The 16769-nt window shown below is 44.8% G+C and overlaps 1 protein-coding gene across 1 annotated transcript in view; it reads right to left on the minus strand.

The window, feature by feature from the left end:
* The window catches only part of nr6a1a (nuclear receptor subfamily 6, group A, member 1a), a gene marked incomplete at both ends in the record, with an annotated part of 136491 nt that overhangs the window by 51432 nt on the left and 68290 nt on the right, over positions 1–16769 (minus strand). Inside the window, 1 exon segment of the mRNA XM_083783550.1 lies at positions 483–506. Coding sequence (XP_083639676.1) covers positions 483–506 — 24 coding nt within the window.

The raw sequence follows: 16769 nt of genomic DNA on the forward strand, positions 1-16769 counted from the left end.
ATATCATGTTATTGCAGGCGGCGGTGGCTCAGCGGTAGAGTGGCTGGATGGTAACCTCAAGGTTGCCAATTCGAACCCAGGCTCCTCCAGAGTTAGTGTCGAAGTGTCCTTGAGCAAGGCACTGAACCCCTAATTGCTCCTGATGTGCTAGTTGGTGCCTTGCATGGTTTCCGCTGCCATCGGTGTATGAATGTGTGTGTGTGTGTGTGTGTGTGTGTGTGTGTGTGTGTGTGTGTGTGTGTGTGTGTGTGTGTGTGTGTGTCTGTGAATAGGTGAATGTAATGCACAATCTGTGTAAAGCGCCTTGGATAAAGGCGCTTATATAAATGCACCATTTACCATTGATGTTATTATATTATTATTATTATAATTGTGAGGCATGCAGCCGTAATAAACAAACATTGGATTCTTCCCATTGCACCTACAAAACTATGGTTTGTGAAATAAAAAAAAGAGTCATGACTCAAGAGCGTGCCACTTACCCAAATTACTTTCATTGATTGCATCTGTGGAGAGACAGTAAAAACAAAAATCCATAATCAGTACATATCATCAACAGCAGCAAAGACAACACATGACAATGACATAAAAATGAACATCTTTTTATGCCAGCACACAAATCAAATTCAAACCAGCCCTCCGAGCCATTTCATGAGTTTTTGTTTTGTCTGTGCAGAGCGCCAGGCGACTTGGCCAGGCATGCTGGGGCCTGTATTGTTAGAGAGTGCTGGTATGCTCACACATTGATCCCACTGCTGCATTGTACCATAGTGTACACCGTACACATTGTACCATAGTGTACACCGTACACATTGTACCATAGTGTACACCGTACACATTGTACCATAGTGTACACCGGTCCTTTTCAAACCTTTTTCTGTGCCAAAGAGCACACGGACATACAAAACAAAATCTCAAGGCATACTGGTATTCATAGCAAAAAAAGAGCCCACAATAGTCGATCACAATCATGCATCGTGAGCTTGTAGATCTGCCATTTTCATTCATTTTTTTTCGTTTTACATTTGTATTTGTGTGAAGAACATGTACCAAAATAAACACACATTTGCAATGCCCAAACAAAGGGACAGCAGGTTTAGAGGTTGGTGGTTATATTGTATATATATTTTTCTTTTATATAATTGACGTATTGACTGTATTGGGTAATTTAGTTGGACAAATTCAGTGGTGGAAGGTAACCAAGTACTGTACTTAAGTACAATTTTGAGGTATTTGTACTTTACTTGAGTATTTCCAATTTCCAGTACTTTCAATTCTATCTAATCTCAGAGCCAAAATGTGTACTTTTACTTCACTACAATTATTTGAAAAGTTTAGTTACTAGTTACTTTGGCGATTTAAATTCTGATCCCACCGCAGGGAGAGCATATCTCCACCAGAGAGGTTGCCTAACTTCTCTCTATTGAGTATTTAAGTCCGACGTCATTTTGTAGTGCTACGTTACGTCCGGGTCCAAGTGGCACCAGCTCCCGTCCGCATCTCATTGTAAATTGAATATCTAAACGCGTGAATCTTTTTAAATTGACGTTATTTTTCAGAAAGGAAGCTATAGAGGGTTAAAATGGGTCTTAATGCTTCCAACTCGAGTGTAATTATTAATGTTTTGTACAAGTGTCCATGACAACAAAAATATATGATGTGGAGACAATAAAGACTATTATTATCATTATTATTGAAGGTGGCAACAGTCCATTTGCTCTGTAAAATATTTCGGGGGATATTTACAATGTGTGCAGGCTTGAGTATGTTGAATCTAGTTTGCATTAATGAGGATTTAGTTGACACAATCAAATAAAATGGCGATAGTATTCCATGTGGGGCAGACGGCCTGTCACAGCCAGATTTTGGAGAGCAGCGCAGCTTTGTTGTTGCGAGGAAAGCGGTAAAATTAGACTTTCGTGGTTGTTTTCGTCTCAGATTTAGTCCAACGGAGCGTCACAGTATAACTCCATGGGGACACAAAAGCGACACAAAAGTAGGACCCGGAAGTATCTCAGGAGGGGGCGCTCACGTCACGGCTAAAATACTGAATAGAGCGGCGCAGTCCCTCCCCCTTTCAGAACAACGAACGGCCCAGGAAATGAAATGCAATGCATTCTGACCATAGGATTTTCTTTACGTATTTATTTAAAGACGGTTTATACGCCGCGGACAAAGCCAACTCGGATCGTGACAAATCATGACAATGAACACAATATTTTGGGGCCGATCAAATCATTAGAAAGAAGAAAATAAAGGCAGGAGACATAACACTATTTGTTTTGTTTTTCTTCTTATAAATTATTTGATCGGCCCCCAAAACATTGTGTTCATTGTCATGACTTGTCACGATCCGAGTTGGCTTTGTCCGCGGCGTAACCGTCTTTAAATAAATACTATCCTACATTCCTATGGTCAGAATGCATTGCATTTCATTTCCTGGGCCGTTGGTTGTTCTGAAAGGGGGAGGGACTGCCTCTATAGAGGCACCTCGACAATAATATGCTCTCTCAATATTATTAAAGGCTTAAATATTATCCATCTGTAATTAGAGTCATTGGCTTAGACAAAAACCTGTTTGACATGATTCACAAGCTCAAGTGTACCCAATGAATTTGGTGAAAAAAAAGCATGTAGCATTTGTGGCGCCACCTATGGGTCCAGGGTCAATAGCTTTTGGCTCCATTTAGGGATTGGACGCTGCATTTACGATTACAGAAATTGAAGGCAATCATAGCCAATCGGAATGGAATAAGAAGGGGAAAAAAATCGGAATAATACATGACTATACAGTACAACCCATGCTATCTATCACCTGACAATGTGATATCATGATCCTGATGCGTCTAGTGGTATGCAAGATTAGCTACACACACACACACACACACACACACACACACACACACACACACACACACACACACACACACACACACACACACACACACACACACACACACACACACACACACACACACACACACACACAAGGTGCCTTAGCATGCTCTGGGGCTCTGGTTTAGGGGCCTTAGCATGCTCTGGGGCTCTGGTTTAGGTGCCTTAGCATGCTCTGGGGCTCTGGTTTAGGTGCCTTAGCATGCTCTGGGGCTCTGGTTTAGGTGCCTTAGCATGCTCTGGGGCTCTGGTTTAGGGGCCTTAGCATGCTCTGGGGCTCTGGTTTAGGTGCCTTAGCATGCTCTGGGGCTCTGGTTTAGGTGCCTTAGCATGCTCTGGGGCTCTGGTTTAGGTGCCTTAGCATGCTCTGGGGCTCTGGTTTAGGTGCCTTAGCATGCTCTGGGGCTCTGGTTTAGCTGCCTTAGCATGCTCTGGGGCTCTGGTTTAGGTGCCTTAGCATGCTCTGGGGCTCTGGTTTAGGTGCCTTAGCATGCTCTGGGGCTCTGGTTTAGGTGCCTTAGCATGCTCTGGGGCTCTGGTTTAGGGGCCTTAGCATGCTCTGGGGCTCTGGTTTAGGTGCCTTAGCATGCTCTGGGGCTCTGGTTTAGGTGCCTTAGCATGCTCTGGGGCTCTGGTTTAGGTGCCTTAGCATGCTCTGGGGCTCTGGTTTAGGTGCCTTGGCATGCTCTGGGGCTCTGGTTTAGGTGCCTTAGCATGCTCTGGGGCTCTGGTTTAGGTGCCTTAGCATGCTCTGGGGCTCTGGTTTAGGTGCCTTGGCATGCTCTGGGGCTCTGGTTTAGGTGCCTTAGCATGCTCTGGGGCTCTGGTTTAGGTGCCTTAGCATGCTCTGGGGCTCTGGTTTAGGTGCCTTAGCATGCTCTGGGGCTCTGGTTTAGGGGCCTTAGCATGCTCTGGGGCTCTGGTTTAGGTGCCTTAGCATGCTCTGGGGCTCTGGTTTAGGTGCCTTAGCATGCTCTGGGGCTCTGGTTTAGGGGCCTTAGCATGCTCTGGGGCTCTGGTTTAGGGGCCTTAGCATGCTCTGGGGCTCTGGTTTAGGGGCCTTAGCATGCTCTGGGGCTCTGGTTTAGGTGCCTTAGCATGCTCTGGGGCTCTGGTTTAGGTGCCTTAGCATGCTCTGGGGCTCTGGTTTAGGTGCCTTAGCATGCTCTGGGGCTCTGGTTTAGGGGCCTTAGCATGCTCTGGGGCTCTGGTTTAGGTGCCTTAGCATGCTCTGGGGCTCTGGTTTAGGTGCCTTAGCATGCTCTGGGGCTCTGGTTTAGGGGCCTTAGCATGCTCTGGGGCTCTGGTTTAGGTGCCTTGGCATGCTCTGGGGCTCTGGTTTAGGGGCCTTAGCATGCTCTGGGGCTCTGGTTTAGGTGCCTTAGCATGCTCTGGGGCTCTGGTTTAGGTGCCTTAGCATGCTCTGGGGCTCTGGTTTAGGTGCCTTGGCATGCTCTGGGGCTCTGGTTTAGGTGCCATAGCATGCTCTGGGGCTCTGGTTTAGGTGCCTTAGCATGCTCTGGGGCTCTGGTTTAGGCGCCTTAGCATGCTCTGGGGCTCTGGTTTAGGGGCCTTAGCATGCTCTGGGGCTCTGGTTTAGGTGCCTTAGCATGCTCTGGGGCTCTGGTTTAGGTGCCTTAGCATGCTCTGGGGCTCTGGTTTAGGGGCCTTAGCATGCTCTGGGGCTCTGGTTTAGGTGCCTTAGCATGCTCTGGGGCTCTGGTTTAGGTGCCTTAGCATGCTCTGGGGCTCTGGTTTAGGTGCCTTAGCATGCTCTGGGGCTCTGGTTTAGGTGCCTTAGCATGCTCTGGGGCTCTGGTTTAGGTGCCTTAGCATGCTCTGGGGCTCTGGTTTAGGTGCCTTGGCATGCTCTGGGGCTCTGGTTTAGGGGCCTTAGCATGCTCTGGGGCTCTGGTTTAGGTGCCTTAGCATGCTCTGGGGCTCTGGTTTATGTGCCTTAGCATGGGGGCCATACAGTGAATTTTAAAGCTGCTGCTTGTTAACATTATATACACCGACTGTGAGTTACAGAAACGCCAAGAATTCTCCATGGGAATGGCATGGCTCCATCTCGGACCCCCTCTGGCTAGCTTGTGTCATCACGGGTCATTTAGGACATACGACTCCAAAGTTGGGCATGGCGTTTTAGCGCAATCGGAACCCATTTCCATCCATTATAAAACGAAATATTTCACATATTATGTTAAAGATATAGTAGTGTTGTGACCTGAGAAAGACAGACGCTCGTACAGACTGCTAGCTAGACTCCTGCAGAGTGATGCCATAAAAAAAGAACAGTACCTGAACATTAGTAATTCAAGATGTCAAGATTATAATAAGACGCTTTCATATTCTCCAACATCTGTTAGTTGAAAACAACACTAGTACAGTTTATTTTCATCTTGACCATTTCAAGAGTCCACAGCAAAATGTGTTAATTTAACTCTTGTCCCTAACCATTTCAAGAGCACACAGCAAAATGTGTTAATTTAACTCTTGTCCTAACCATTTCAAGAGTCCACAGCAAAATGTGTTAATTTAACTCTTGTCCTAACCATTTCAAGAGCACACAGCAAAATGTGTTAATTTAACTCTTGTCCTAACCATTTCAAGAGTCCACAGCAAAATGTGTTAATTCAACTCTTGTCCTAACCATTTCAAGAGTCCGCAGCAAAATGTGTTAATTTAACTCTTGTCCCTAACCATTTCAAGAGTCCACAGCAAAATGTGTTAATTTAACTCTGGAGTTAAAATGTTATTTTAATTTAAACAGTCACAAAAGAGACCTTTAAGCCTATAGTTATACAACTGGCATCAGATAATATCATCTAGCAATGTGAATGTTTTGTAAAAAAATAAAAAAAATAAAACATTATGGTAAAAGAGCATTAAATCCAATTGAACAGCAGTGCACGAATACACATTTAACGATCATCCTTGTGTACTTTAGAGTAAACATTGCACAGTCTAATTGACTTATCGGATTAATCTGATGGCCGTTAACAACCCGTGGCGCCCGCCTCATCCCGCACCGAGCCAACCGCTCCTGACGTGCGCTTGCACACTGACCACCGAGAGCGAGATGGTGACATCACTGCAACGCAGCTAAACAAAAATAGGCCACAGCTGTTTAGTTCTTTAGGCTACAAATTAGACTCAATATGTCATAAAACATCAAATCACACTCTGTGCTATGGAAATGAGCACTGAGCCATCTCCATCGCACTGAACATGACTTAAACCCCCCCACCACCATCACCACACACACACACACACACACACACACACACACACACACACACACACACACACACACACACACACACACACACACACACACACACACACACACACACACACACACACACACACACACACACACACACACACACACACACACACACAAATACACCCTCTATCCTCTTTCCGTTCGCCTGTTTGCTTCGTTTCCGTTTTGGGGCGCACAGACACAGATTTCATGCTAATTTGCACTAGATGAGAAAGGAGGGATGGAGCAAGGAGCATGGAGTGGAAAGGGATGAATTATGGAGGGATTTTAAATTATAAATGGGCCCTCTTCACCCAGACTGGAAAGCTCTGAAAGAGGGGAGGCAGTTGGGACACTTTGGAAGCAATGGACTCTCTGAAGAGATCCGGGACATATGAATTATACCTTAACCCGCACATGTGATCACACATCTTGAGTATTAAATGCATTTTTCTGCATTTTTCTTGTTTGAACTGCTGCAGTTCCAAGCTAGCCTAGAACACTGGTTTTCAAACAGGTTTGTGTCAAGGTCCCCCAAATTGATATGTACTAGACACAGACCCTGCCTCTGAAAAGACCGGAACCCCCCATAAAGAGAAGATGTTTGTCATTTTTTTTCCCAAATTGCTCAAAATGCTCAATCGTTTAAAAACAAAACACAATAGCTTGCAGAGCCGAAATATAAAATATGGTGGTCAGACAGTCATTAGTCCGACATCGACAACCTATTTCAAACCCTAACCTTAAAGGAGAATTCCATACTAGAAGGCTTTCTTACCTTTCTTTGTAGTTGTTGCGTCCCCACCAAAGAGGTCCAGGTGTTATTTTGTGCAAAAGTGCATTATTGGCTATTTCCCCTACCATAAGCCCTCAATGGGGGCTGGGTTGGGTTTTTGTGCAAATTCGCTTATTTCCATCGACATAAGTAGTAAAGTGTGCCGCTTTTTCTTCTTCTTTTGAGCGATGGCAATAAGCGAATTAGCACAACACCCCAATGCCCCATTCAATTCAATGCAATTAAATTAAATTCATTGAGGGCTTATGGTAGGGGAAATACCTAATAATGCGCTTTGCACAAAAGAACACCTGGACCTCTTTGGTGGGGACGCAACAACTACAAATAAAGGTAAGAAAGCCTTCTAGTATGGAATTCTCCTTTAAACATAACCGCAAGCACGGGAGCAGCGCAGTTCAAGCGGTAGTCTGACCATTGTTTTCACATGTCGGTCTGTTGGTGTGTCTAATCTTAGTGTGCATCCCGTAAAACTGTTCTAAAGTGTTATAATAAGTTTGTTGGGGGACCCCCCTCCCCCCCCAAACAATGGAACCAGTGGCCTCTAGAACAGTGGTTCCATTGTTGGGGACCCCTCCCAAACAATGGAACCAGTGGCCTCTAGAACAGTGGTTCCATTGTTGGGGACCCCCCCCCCCCAAACAATGGAACCAGTGGCCTCTAGGACCCAAACTAGTGAAAATACCAGATCTAAAGCACATCTAATAGCAGATCTTCGCGGAGCAGTGTGAGCTTGTAGTTCAGCCATTTTCACTACTGCTTAATTATTATTATTACATTTACTTAATTTCTTAGATTGGTTTGCTTACGTTAAATCACACCCATGACGATGGGCGATCTTATCATCGCACATCATCATGACGTGAAATGGACACAATGCCTATTTGCTCAGACACTTGCGTAAAATTCAACCATTCATTGTCAATGGGTGATGTAACGGTGATGTAAAACAAACGGTGCCTACACAAACATTAAGCGCCGTTAACAATAAAGAGACAATATGACGTAGACGACACATTATGAAGTAAATTGTCCCTTTATTGTCAATGCGTTTACTAAACAAACTTTGAACACTAAACCTGTCTATAGGAGGGGCTAGCGCCCCTCAAAATGTCTATATATTTTTGAGGGGCGCTATCCCCAAACATGTCCAGCTTTTAGTGTGCGTGTAAACACAAACGTTGTCCTAACACAAACATTAAACGTCATTGACAATGAATGGAAAGTTTTGAGTGTGTGTGTGTGTGTGTGTGTGTGTGTGTGTGTGTGTGTGTGAGGGTGTGTGTGTGTGTGTGTGTGTGTGTGTGTGTGTGTGTGTGTGTGTGTGTGTGTGTGTGTGTGTGTGTGTGTACATAAACATTGCATAAACACAAACATTGAAGACGAAGGTGAGGACACAGATTCTCATTGGCCGGAACAAGATCATGGATTAAAGAGCGCCCCTCACTTCACATGGGTGTGATTTTTTTTAAATATATATATATATTTTTTTATGTAGACAAATTAAATGGAATCTTTACTCGAGTCGCGACCCATAAAAATGGGTCCCGAGCCACAGTTTGGGAACAGTGCTGTACAAGACTAGAGGAAGGGAGTGATGCTGCCAGTTCATTAACATGAAAACAAAGATGTAAGCACCTGGGAGTAAGCCGTCGCCATGACAACATTAAACCCAGGAAATCCTCAGTGAAAATAGAGTGTAAAATTGACTGTGCTACAGTAAGCAGTCTCACAGTAAACCACATTCAACCTGACATCCCTATACTTTGGCCATGCTGCCATTATTATTGGCAAACATTAGAGCCACCACGGTTCCCAAAGTGGGGTCCAGGCGGGACCCCCGGGGGTCCTTGAGGGAGTTCCAGGGGGTCCCCAGCTAAATGATAGTTAGGAACCAGAGAGTGTACAAATGGAACCAAATGGACCCGTTGGGGTCCCAGAGGTAGAAAATGCCATTAAATTGGGGTCCGTAGCCTAATGCATATCAAACTGAGGGTTCTTGAAATTAAAATGGTTGAGAATCACCGCTAGAGCTGTAAAATTCTTCTCTTATGGGGGTCCCTGGCATATCTCTTCTAATCAGGCTAATTAGTATCAATTTGGGGGTCCTTGATGTGAAAAGGTTTGGGAACCAGAGTACAAAATAGTGAAAAGTGCTGAAACATAAATAGCAGATCGGTTAGAATCAGAATCACTGTATTTGTCCATTTACATACATACACATATTATACACACATACACACAGAATATGAAATGCCGTTCCCGTTCCCACTGAACCCCCTTGCATTGCAACATTATTTTTAGATACTCATCAAGAGTACATATTATATAGGGCTTATAAGTTATGTGTTTAAATTGACACCAAGGATATTGTTACTGTGTAGTCTTGAAATATGAAACGGCTCGCACAGAGCCCTTAATGAGCCAGACATTGTGTTTACGCCACACCACCAAGGACTCATCCTCTTGATCAGTGAAGGAGGAGGGCTCAGAAACCACTTGGAGGGAGACCAGAGGAGTAAACCAAGCCAAAAGAGGGCAGGAGAAATGAGGGGAGAAAAGAGCTTTATATTTAAAGAGATGAAAAGAGTGTGCGTGTGTGTGTGTGTGTGTGTGTGTGTGTGTGTGTGTGTGTGTGTGTGTGTGTGTGTGTGTGTGTGTGTGTGTGTGTGTGTGTGTAGGGGGGGGGGTTGTATGGTCGAGAAACAGGGAGTGTCTCCCCCATAAGTGTTGTTTCTCAGACCTCCACTTAGAGACTCTGGGCTAAAAATATCCAGGCCACGCTCAGTGGGACGGCTTCCCCAAAACCAGCTCAATAATTCACAAGCGGTATAGTGGGTGGGGGGTGGTGGGGGGGGGGGCAGCACAATCACATAGACACAGTGACTGAGTCTGCACGACCAACCACCAAGCAGCTTGCTCCTGAGGAGGAGGAGGGGTGATTTGCATCTCGCTCGACAGTTTTCCTTTCTTTTCTGGGTCTCTGGATGCCCAATCTATGCTCCGTGGTGTGACGGTGTCGCATGCCAAAACACACACAGAGCGAGCGGAAGCGCCAGGACGGCCATGCTCTCAGACCGAGTCGGCCCTATTTATTTTGATGAAGGCCAGGGTTGACGAAGGAGGGGTCACAGTTATGTGACAGCCGTCAAACACGGAAACTCTGTTTCTAAAACAAGCTGCGAAACCTTCAAGAGATCATACAAATCAAGGAGAATCTGTCGGAGCTGTCGGAGGTTGTCTATCACAGAGCTATCCTGCAGCAGTACTTGTATACTGTAAAGAATAAGTAACTGAAAAGAATTCCACAACAAAACTCTGGAGACTAGTAAGGCGACTGAGCTCAGACTAAAAGACTGTTTAAATGCTTGTATATGTAGGGATCTCAATTAACATTTTTGTTCTCTTTTTTGTTTTCTTCGAGTAGTGCACACTCAGGGCAACAACAAAGTCACATGGTTCTCATTTAGCAGAGAACCATGTGAAAGTGCACAAATGTAACTGCTGGGTTCATTTGGATACATTTATACTGGGCGGGAACCCCTTTTGGCGTTTATATAGCATTATGTTATGCTTTTGAAAGCTATTCAAAAATAGCAGATATCTGCTATTTTTGAAAAATCGTGAAAATGTGGCACAAATCGTTGAATAGTTTTTCACCACCTGTGTGCAACCTAACACACACACACACAAACGCACACATTAACTGTATATATGATGATTTCTGGTGTGCCAGTACAGTACAGTACAGTACAGTACAGTACAGTAGAGGGACCCCCACACAGTAACATTTCTCAACCGTTTCGGACTTGGGGCGGCTCCCCAGAATCGGCCCGGCCCCCTGGGCGCGTTCCTGGGGGTCTGGATGTTCCGGGGACCCCCCGGGGAGTCCCCGGGGACCCCCACATGGTAACTCATTTCTCTACCGTTTCGGACGGACGGACGGACGGCTCGCTGGAACCAGGAAGGCACCCTGGCCATGGTCCTGTGGGTCTGGAATTTCCGGGGACCCCCACACAGAGTTGCACCACTCACTTCACGCGGGTGTGATTTTTATGATTGTGTACTAAATAAATACAAAGATGTGATTTGACATGACTCTGCATCGGGCGGTGGGTTTAAAACAAACCGAACTAAATGTGAATGAATTCATTTCACCGCTTCTGCAAATTCACTCGACTTGAAATATCCCAACTCGAGTTTACTTCACCATTTGCGTCTAGAAAACCAATCGGCATGCCTTATAGTAAAGATTTCTTTATTTCGACAGACTAATAATATTGATAAAACTTTCTGCGACTCACCAGACACACAGATATGCGATCCACAGCTGGGATGGAGCACCTGTAGTTCGTGTCCAACCGGACCTATCCTGTCACCGACCGTAGCCAACAACAGCTCATCAAACTCCTTTGGCTTTCCGCCAAAGTCTGGGACTTCCACAACGGGTACAACAATGAATCTATGGTGATACCTGACATGGTTAATGGCAAAAAGAAAGGGCTTCCATTTGTAACTTAACCCTCGAAATGTAAAAAAATGTCTTCTAAATTCTGACAGTTTTCTAAAATACCTCATGTTTCTGTATCAGTGTTGCACACCAACAGCTGAGAGAAAGGGATTTTAGAGAATGCTGACAGGCACTCAAAAGGAACTCAAATGAGATGTTAACGTCCTGTAAGTAGACCTAAAAATAAGAAATAAAATTGGTGTTGACTAATCATTACAAGTGGCTCTTATTTTGATGAGGAAGTCAGAGGACAGTGGTGGGGTAAAGTAGACCCTTCAAGCAGTTACCATTACTTTCAGAGTGTGCCGCCTGAGCTGTGCGCATGCAAGGTCACTTCAGTGAGGGAGAGATTGCTACTGTATATATTGTCAGGGCAGAGAGTGACACGTCAGAATTCTCCAGGATAGACCAGCTCTCTGTCCTGTGCTTCGCGGGGCCCCCAAATCTGTGGACTGATATGATCGAATCCGAATTCGTGATGTAACAGGTCGTATTTGCTTTCATGTATGTCTTTGCTGTTCACATGTATATTACATGACCATTCAATTTGGGGTAATTGTGGGCAATCAATAAATGCCAGATCTTGTGAACCCATAATTCTAAGTGTACAGCCTGTTTATTGGACTATTAGATAACCCTCTCACAGGATGGCGCATCAACAGGAAGTTTGTTTCAGTTGTAAACAAGCCTTGCATGGTTTCCGCTGCCATTGGTGTCTATGTAAAGCGCCTTGGATAAAGGCGCTTTATAAATGCACCATTTACTATTTTATCTGTGTTGGACGTTTGTGGTTGTGCTCTAGTGATAATCCTACTGGATCATCCTACTGCTGCTTAACCCATTCTGACCTGAGATCAGATTCATACGAGGTTTCCACTGGACACACACTGGTCTGACGAACCCATTCTGACCTGAGATCAGATTCTAAAAATGTCAGTCGTTCTTCGATTTTTCAAAAATAGCAGACCTACAAGCTCGTATCGCGCCACTCGGTGGCGCGATATGAGCTTGTAGATCTGCTATTTTTCAATAGATAAAGCATAACATGATGCTAACACCAAAATGGGTGCCCGGTCGTCAGATCAATCAATCAGTCAATGTCTGTGACTAGGTGTGCTAGTGTAGAGTTGCATCCGTTGCATCTGCCTGTGTGAATACAGCATAACGTTGAGGCAGGATACGAACGTCCGTACCGTACAAAATGAGTTATTTCAGCTAGTGATTTTATTCAATCAAATCCTGTCTTATAGCACAACTCTTTTTGAGGGCCCCTCCTATAGACAGGTTTAACGTTAAAAAGGGAAAATGTATCTCATCTTGTCCCTAACACAAACATTAAATGCCATTAACAATAAAGATAATTGAATGTTTGTGTTGGCACAGTTTGTTTTACATCATTATTACATCACCTAATCAACGTGATTCAGACTTTCATATATTAGCGCAATAGCGCCCATCACTTCACACGGGTGGGATTTCTTTTACTCTCATTTACTGCTTTTCTAAAAAGGGAAAATAAAATGGAATTTGAGATCGCGAACCATCCACCATTTCATATATGATTTCAATACCATACGTTAATTAGCACTACATGGACCTCTCTCTCTCTCTCTCTCTCTCTAACATTGTTCACCTGTTTCACTCTGCAATGTGGCAGCAGCTGCCTAGCTCTCTCTCTCCCCTCATGGCCTCCGGTCCCAGATGGCTAAAAGAGACTGGATCAGGATGCTCTGATTGACTCATTGACCCGTTCACACTATACAAGAGCAGCAGTGCTCCCAATCACATGACAAAACTCCTCCCGATCCCCCCCCCCCCCCCAAAAAAAGTCTTATATATATATAGCATGTGTGTCTAGTTATCCAACAAAAGCATCAGTATAATGTTTTATTCTCAAAGATATCAGAGGATATGCCAGGTGGAGATGAGGTGTGGTGTGGTGTGGTATGCCCCCCCCCCCGCCCCCCGCGGCCCTGGGCATGTTGAGACACCTCCAGCGGGGCTGTCCATGTTTGTGTTTGGTCTGGAGCTGCAACAGGATCTGAGACATCACGGCCTGGGGGCTGTCACTCCGCAAACCTCCTCCCCAGGGACACTCCTCCTCCTCCCTCCCACCCACCCACCCACCCACGCCGCCCACTCGCTCGCTCAAAAACTCCGCCACACACTGGGTGGGACGTCCGTTCGGCCTGCCTGACCCTGTGCAATCCAGAGTCTGGTGTGTGTGTGTGTGTGTGTGTGTGTATTGGTGGTGGTGGGGGGGGGGGAGGGGGGGTCCCCAGTCACCCCACAACCACCCCCCAAAAAAACAGGACCAAGGCCATGTCGGCCTCATCCCGACACCTCCTAACCCCCCCACCCTAAACCCCAGAGACTTCCAAGAAGCCGCAGCCGCGTTTTTTGGATGTGAAGTTCAAAGGGAGACGAGGAGAAGGCACTGGCGCTGTGAGATCAAAGTCCCAGCACCACCTCTGTGTCTCTGCCGCCTGCAATCTGAGCCCTGGCTTCATTTTCTTTTTTTAACAAACTCAAACATCAACAACTTTGGGAGCTTTTCCTGACCAGATCGACCCTTTCTCCTCCTCCGACCGACCGACAGACAGACAGGAAAGAAACAGGCACACAAGTGGACCAATTCTTAGCATTCCACAGTATCTCTTAAGATAGAGAAAATGATATTCTTCTTTACTCCACCTCAGCAGACACACACTTCATAACAAGGGGTCATAGAGGAGGGAAGACAGACACGTGACATGTCGTCTTCTGCTGGATTTAAGCTCGAGACATCATGGTTTTGATCTCTGCATTAACCTCTAAAGCCCTATATATTTTGACGTGTTACAAATAAGACATAATAGACGATCCGTACGTAAGTTACAAGCTTGTTTTCACAGGTTTAACACATCACACTTGTGTGAAGTGAGGGGTGCCCAGTCTGCCCACTGTGGCAGTCATCCTCATCGTTCTCCCGGAGACATGAATGAATTGTGTTATTGTATGAAACGGAATTACTTACAGTATGAGTTGTGCTTATATCGGCCATTATCTCACGCCATCACTTAGTGCGGTAAACAAACATTAAAAGTCCATAGACCTGGCTGCTAGTGCGACATGCCGTCATTTCAGAAAGCCATGCATTGGAGAGGCTAGCGCCCTTCAAAGGAAAAAAATTGAAATTTCTGGAAACCTTTCACAATGTTTGAGCTGCAATACCGAAAAATAGGGACACGATGGCTAAAGTGGTTACGTCACTGCCACTGGTTGAGCCAGAATGGAACCCAGTTATTGGTTTTTCTTTTGTTTTCACCAAAATAAATGAATATGCTCGCACATCATCGTACCTAAATGTAACACACAGAAGACAGTTGACTGGCCTTACCTGCTGCTATATTATTATATCACAATATAATGATATATCACTGACCTGAAAAGGCCTTTTTCAGAAATGACTTTGGCCACGTGGAAAACCTTTGTTAAACATGCGGGTTACACGTGTAAAACAGTCAAAATGTTTTAACAGTTTGACTGTTTTACACGCTTAACCCGCATTTTAATCAACCCCCCTTCACTGCCGAGATTGTTGTATTACCTTTAGAGCATACGCTGAATTATTTGGGCTTTTAATCCGCGAAAATCCAGCGAAAAAAGCTCCCTTGGTTTGTTGTGATCCGAGCGTATCATCCACCATCTTGGTGCACCCGGAAGACGCACACAAGACTCGTCTCAATGAGGCGTTGCACCCCATGCATTTCCATTGGCCTCAATTTCCCAGAAGCCCTAGCAGCCCACAGCATGTGACGATTTCCGGTTTCGTCATCAAAGCGAATGCATCTAGTCTCTATCTCCACGACAAAGACGGATTTTCTTTTTATTTAGTACAATACAGCGGATTAATCACATAAAACAAAAGGCGGGTATGTCGTATATCGCAGCGACAGTAACCTGGATTAAACCATTCCCGGCACGGAAACTGTTTTAATATAAAGTATAAAGGCATTTTTATCAGCTGTTTTTTATGCCATCGGCTTACAACTACGCGCCCCTGTCGGTCGGTTGGAGTGGTGTACTTTGAAACACTGGGTGTGTTCGATATAGTGCACGCTGACCGCACTGCCAATACAAACTAATAGGCGAGTGCGCTCCCGGTGTGCAACTGTGCCCATTCTGGGCGGGAACCCCTTTTGGTGTTTAAAGCATTATGTTATACTTTAGCTATTGAAAAATAGCACATCTACAAGCTCATAGCGCGGTACAGAGTGGCCACGCTACGAACTGCTATTTTGGAAAAATCGTGAAAATGTAGTGCAAATCTTTGAATATATATTCTTTCAGTCTCCGTTTTTAAATCTTTGCTTCTGGGGGGTCCCTGGAACAACATATTTTCAGATGGCCGTCAGCGGCATATTACATATAATGTTTGGGGTCCTTGACATGAAATATTGAGAACCACCGATACAAAAATACAAAAATACATTTTAAAAATACATTTTTTAAATTTCGACGTCAGGCCTAAATGGGTTATATTTGAAATCTGAATGTTTATGTTTATGTTTATCTACATGTTTTCAGTGTAAATGTAAAACTGGCATCCGTTGCGTCATGACTGTCATAAATATGACAAGCCATGTTTCAGGGCTAGATTACTTGTAGATCTTGCAATTGGTGCCATTTTCTGAATACGTTTCCATAAGTTTCACCAATAAAGACATGCCGAAAATAAGGATGGCAGGTTGAAAGTAGTTCAAGAGTGTAAGCATCATTTATCTATGAGGGAGACGGGAAACAAAAAAAAACAAGTGCCACTAAGCGAAAGGGTACCTCAACGCTTCTTGCCTTTCTGTAAACCATAATCCACATTATTGCACACACATTTGAACGCATTCATTCAAGCCACTGCCAATGCACATTGTTATTTTAGTATCTATGGATTTGCTACCATACACTTGTGAATGACACTGCTGAAATGAGGGGAAATATTTTCATTTAGCGAGAGTTGGGGAAAGTGTTTCATCTCATTGCGAAAATGACGTCTTTTAATGCCCCGGCATTCATACCCCATCCCCTCTTATCAGCGCTCCTCTCCAACATTTGATGGAATTCGCCGTTGCACAATGGTCGGAAAATACACTTCAAAGGCAAGACGCATCTAATCTCCCCCCCCCCCCCCCCCCCCCACTCCGCACACTGCATATTTGCTACGATAATAAGATCCTGCCTTTCCTTTCCTTTCCAGGGTTCTTAGGGAGGTTCTTAGGGATCTGAACCAAGGATGAGAATTTCATCTTTCACTCTCTCTCCCCCTT

The sequence above is a fragment of the Protomyctophum parallelum genome, assembly GCF_964188405.1.
Source record: "Protomyctophum parallelum genome assembly, chromosome: 15".
In the NCBI taxonomy this organism is placed as follows: domain Eukaryota; kingdom Metazoa; phylum Chordata; class Actinopteri; order Myctophiformes; family Myctophidae; genus Protomyctophum; species Protomyctophum parallelum.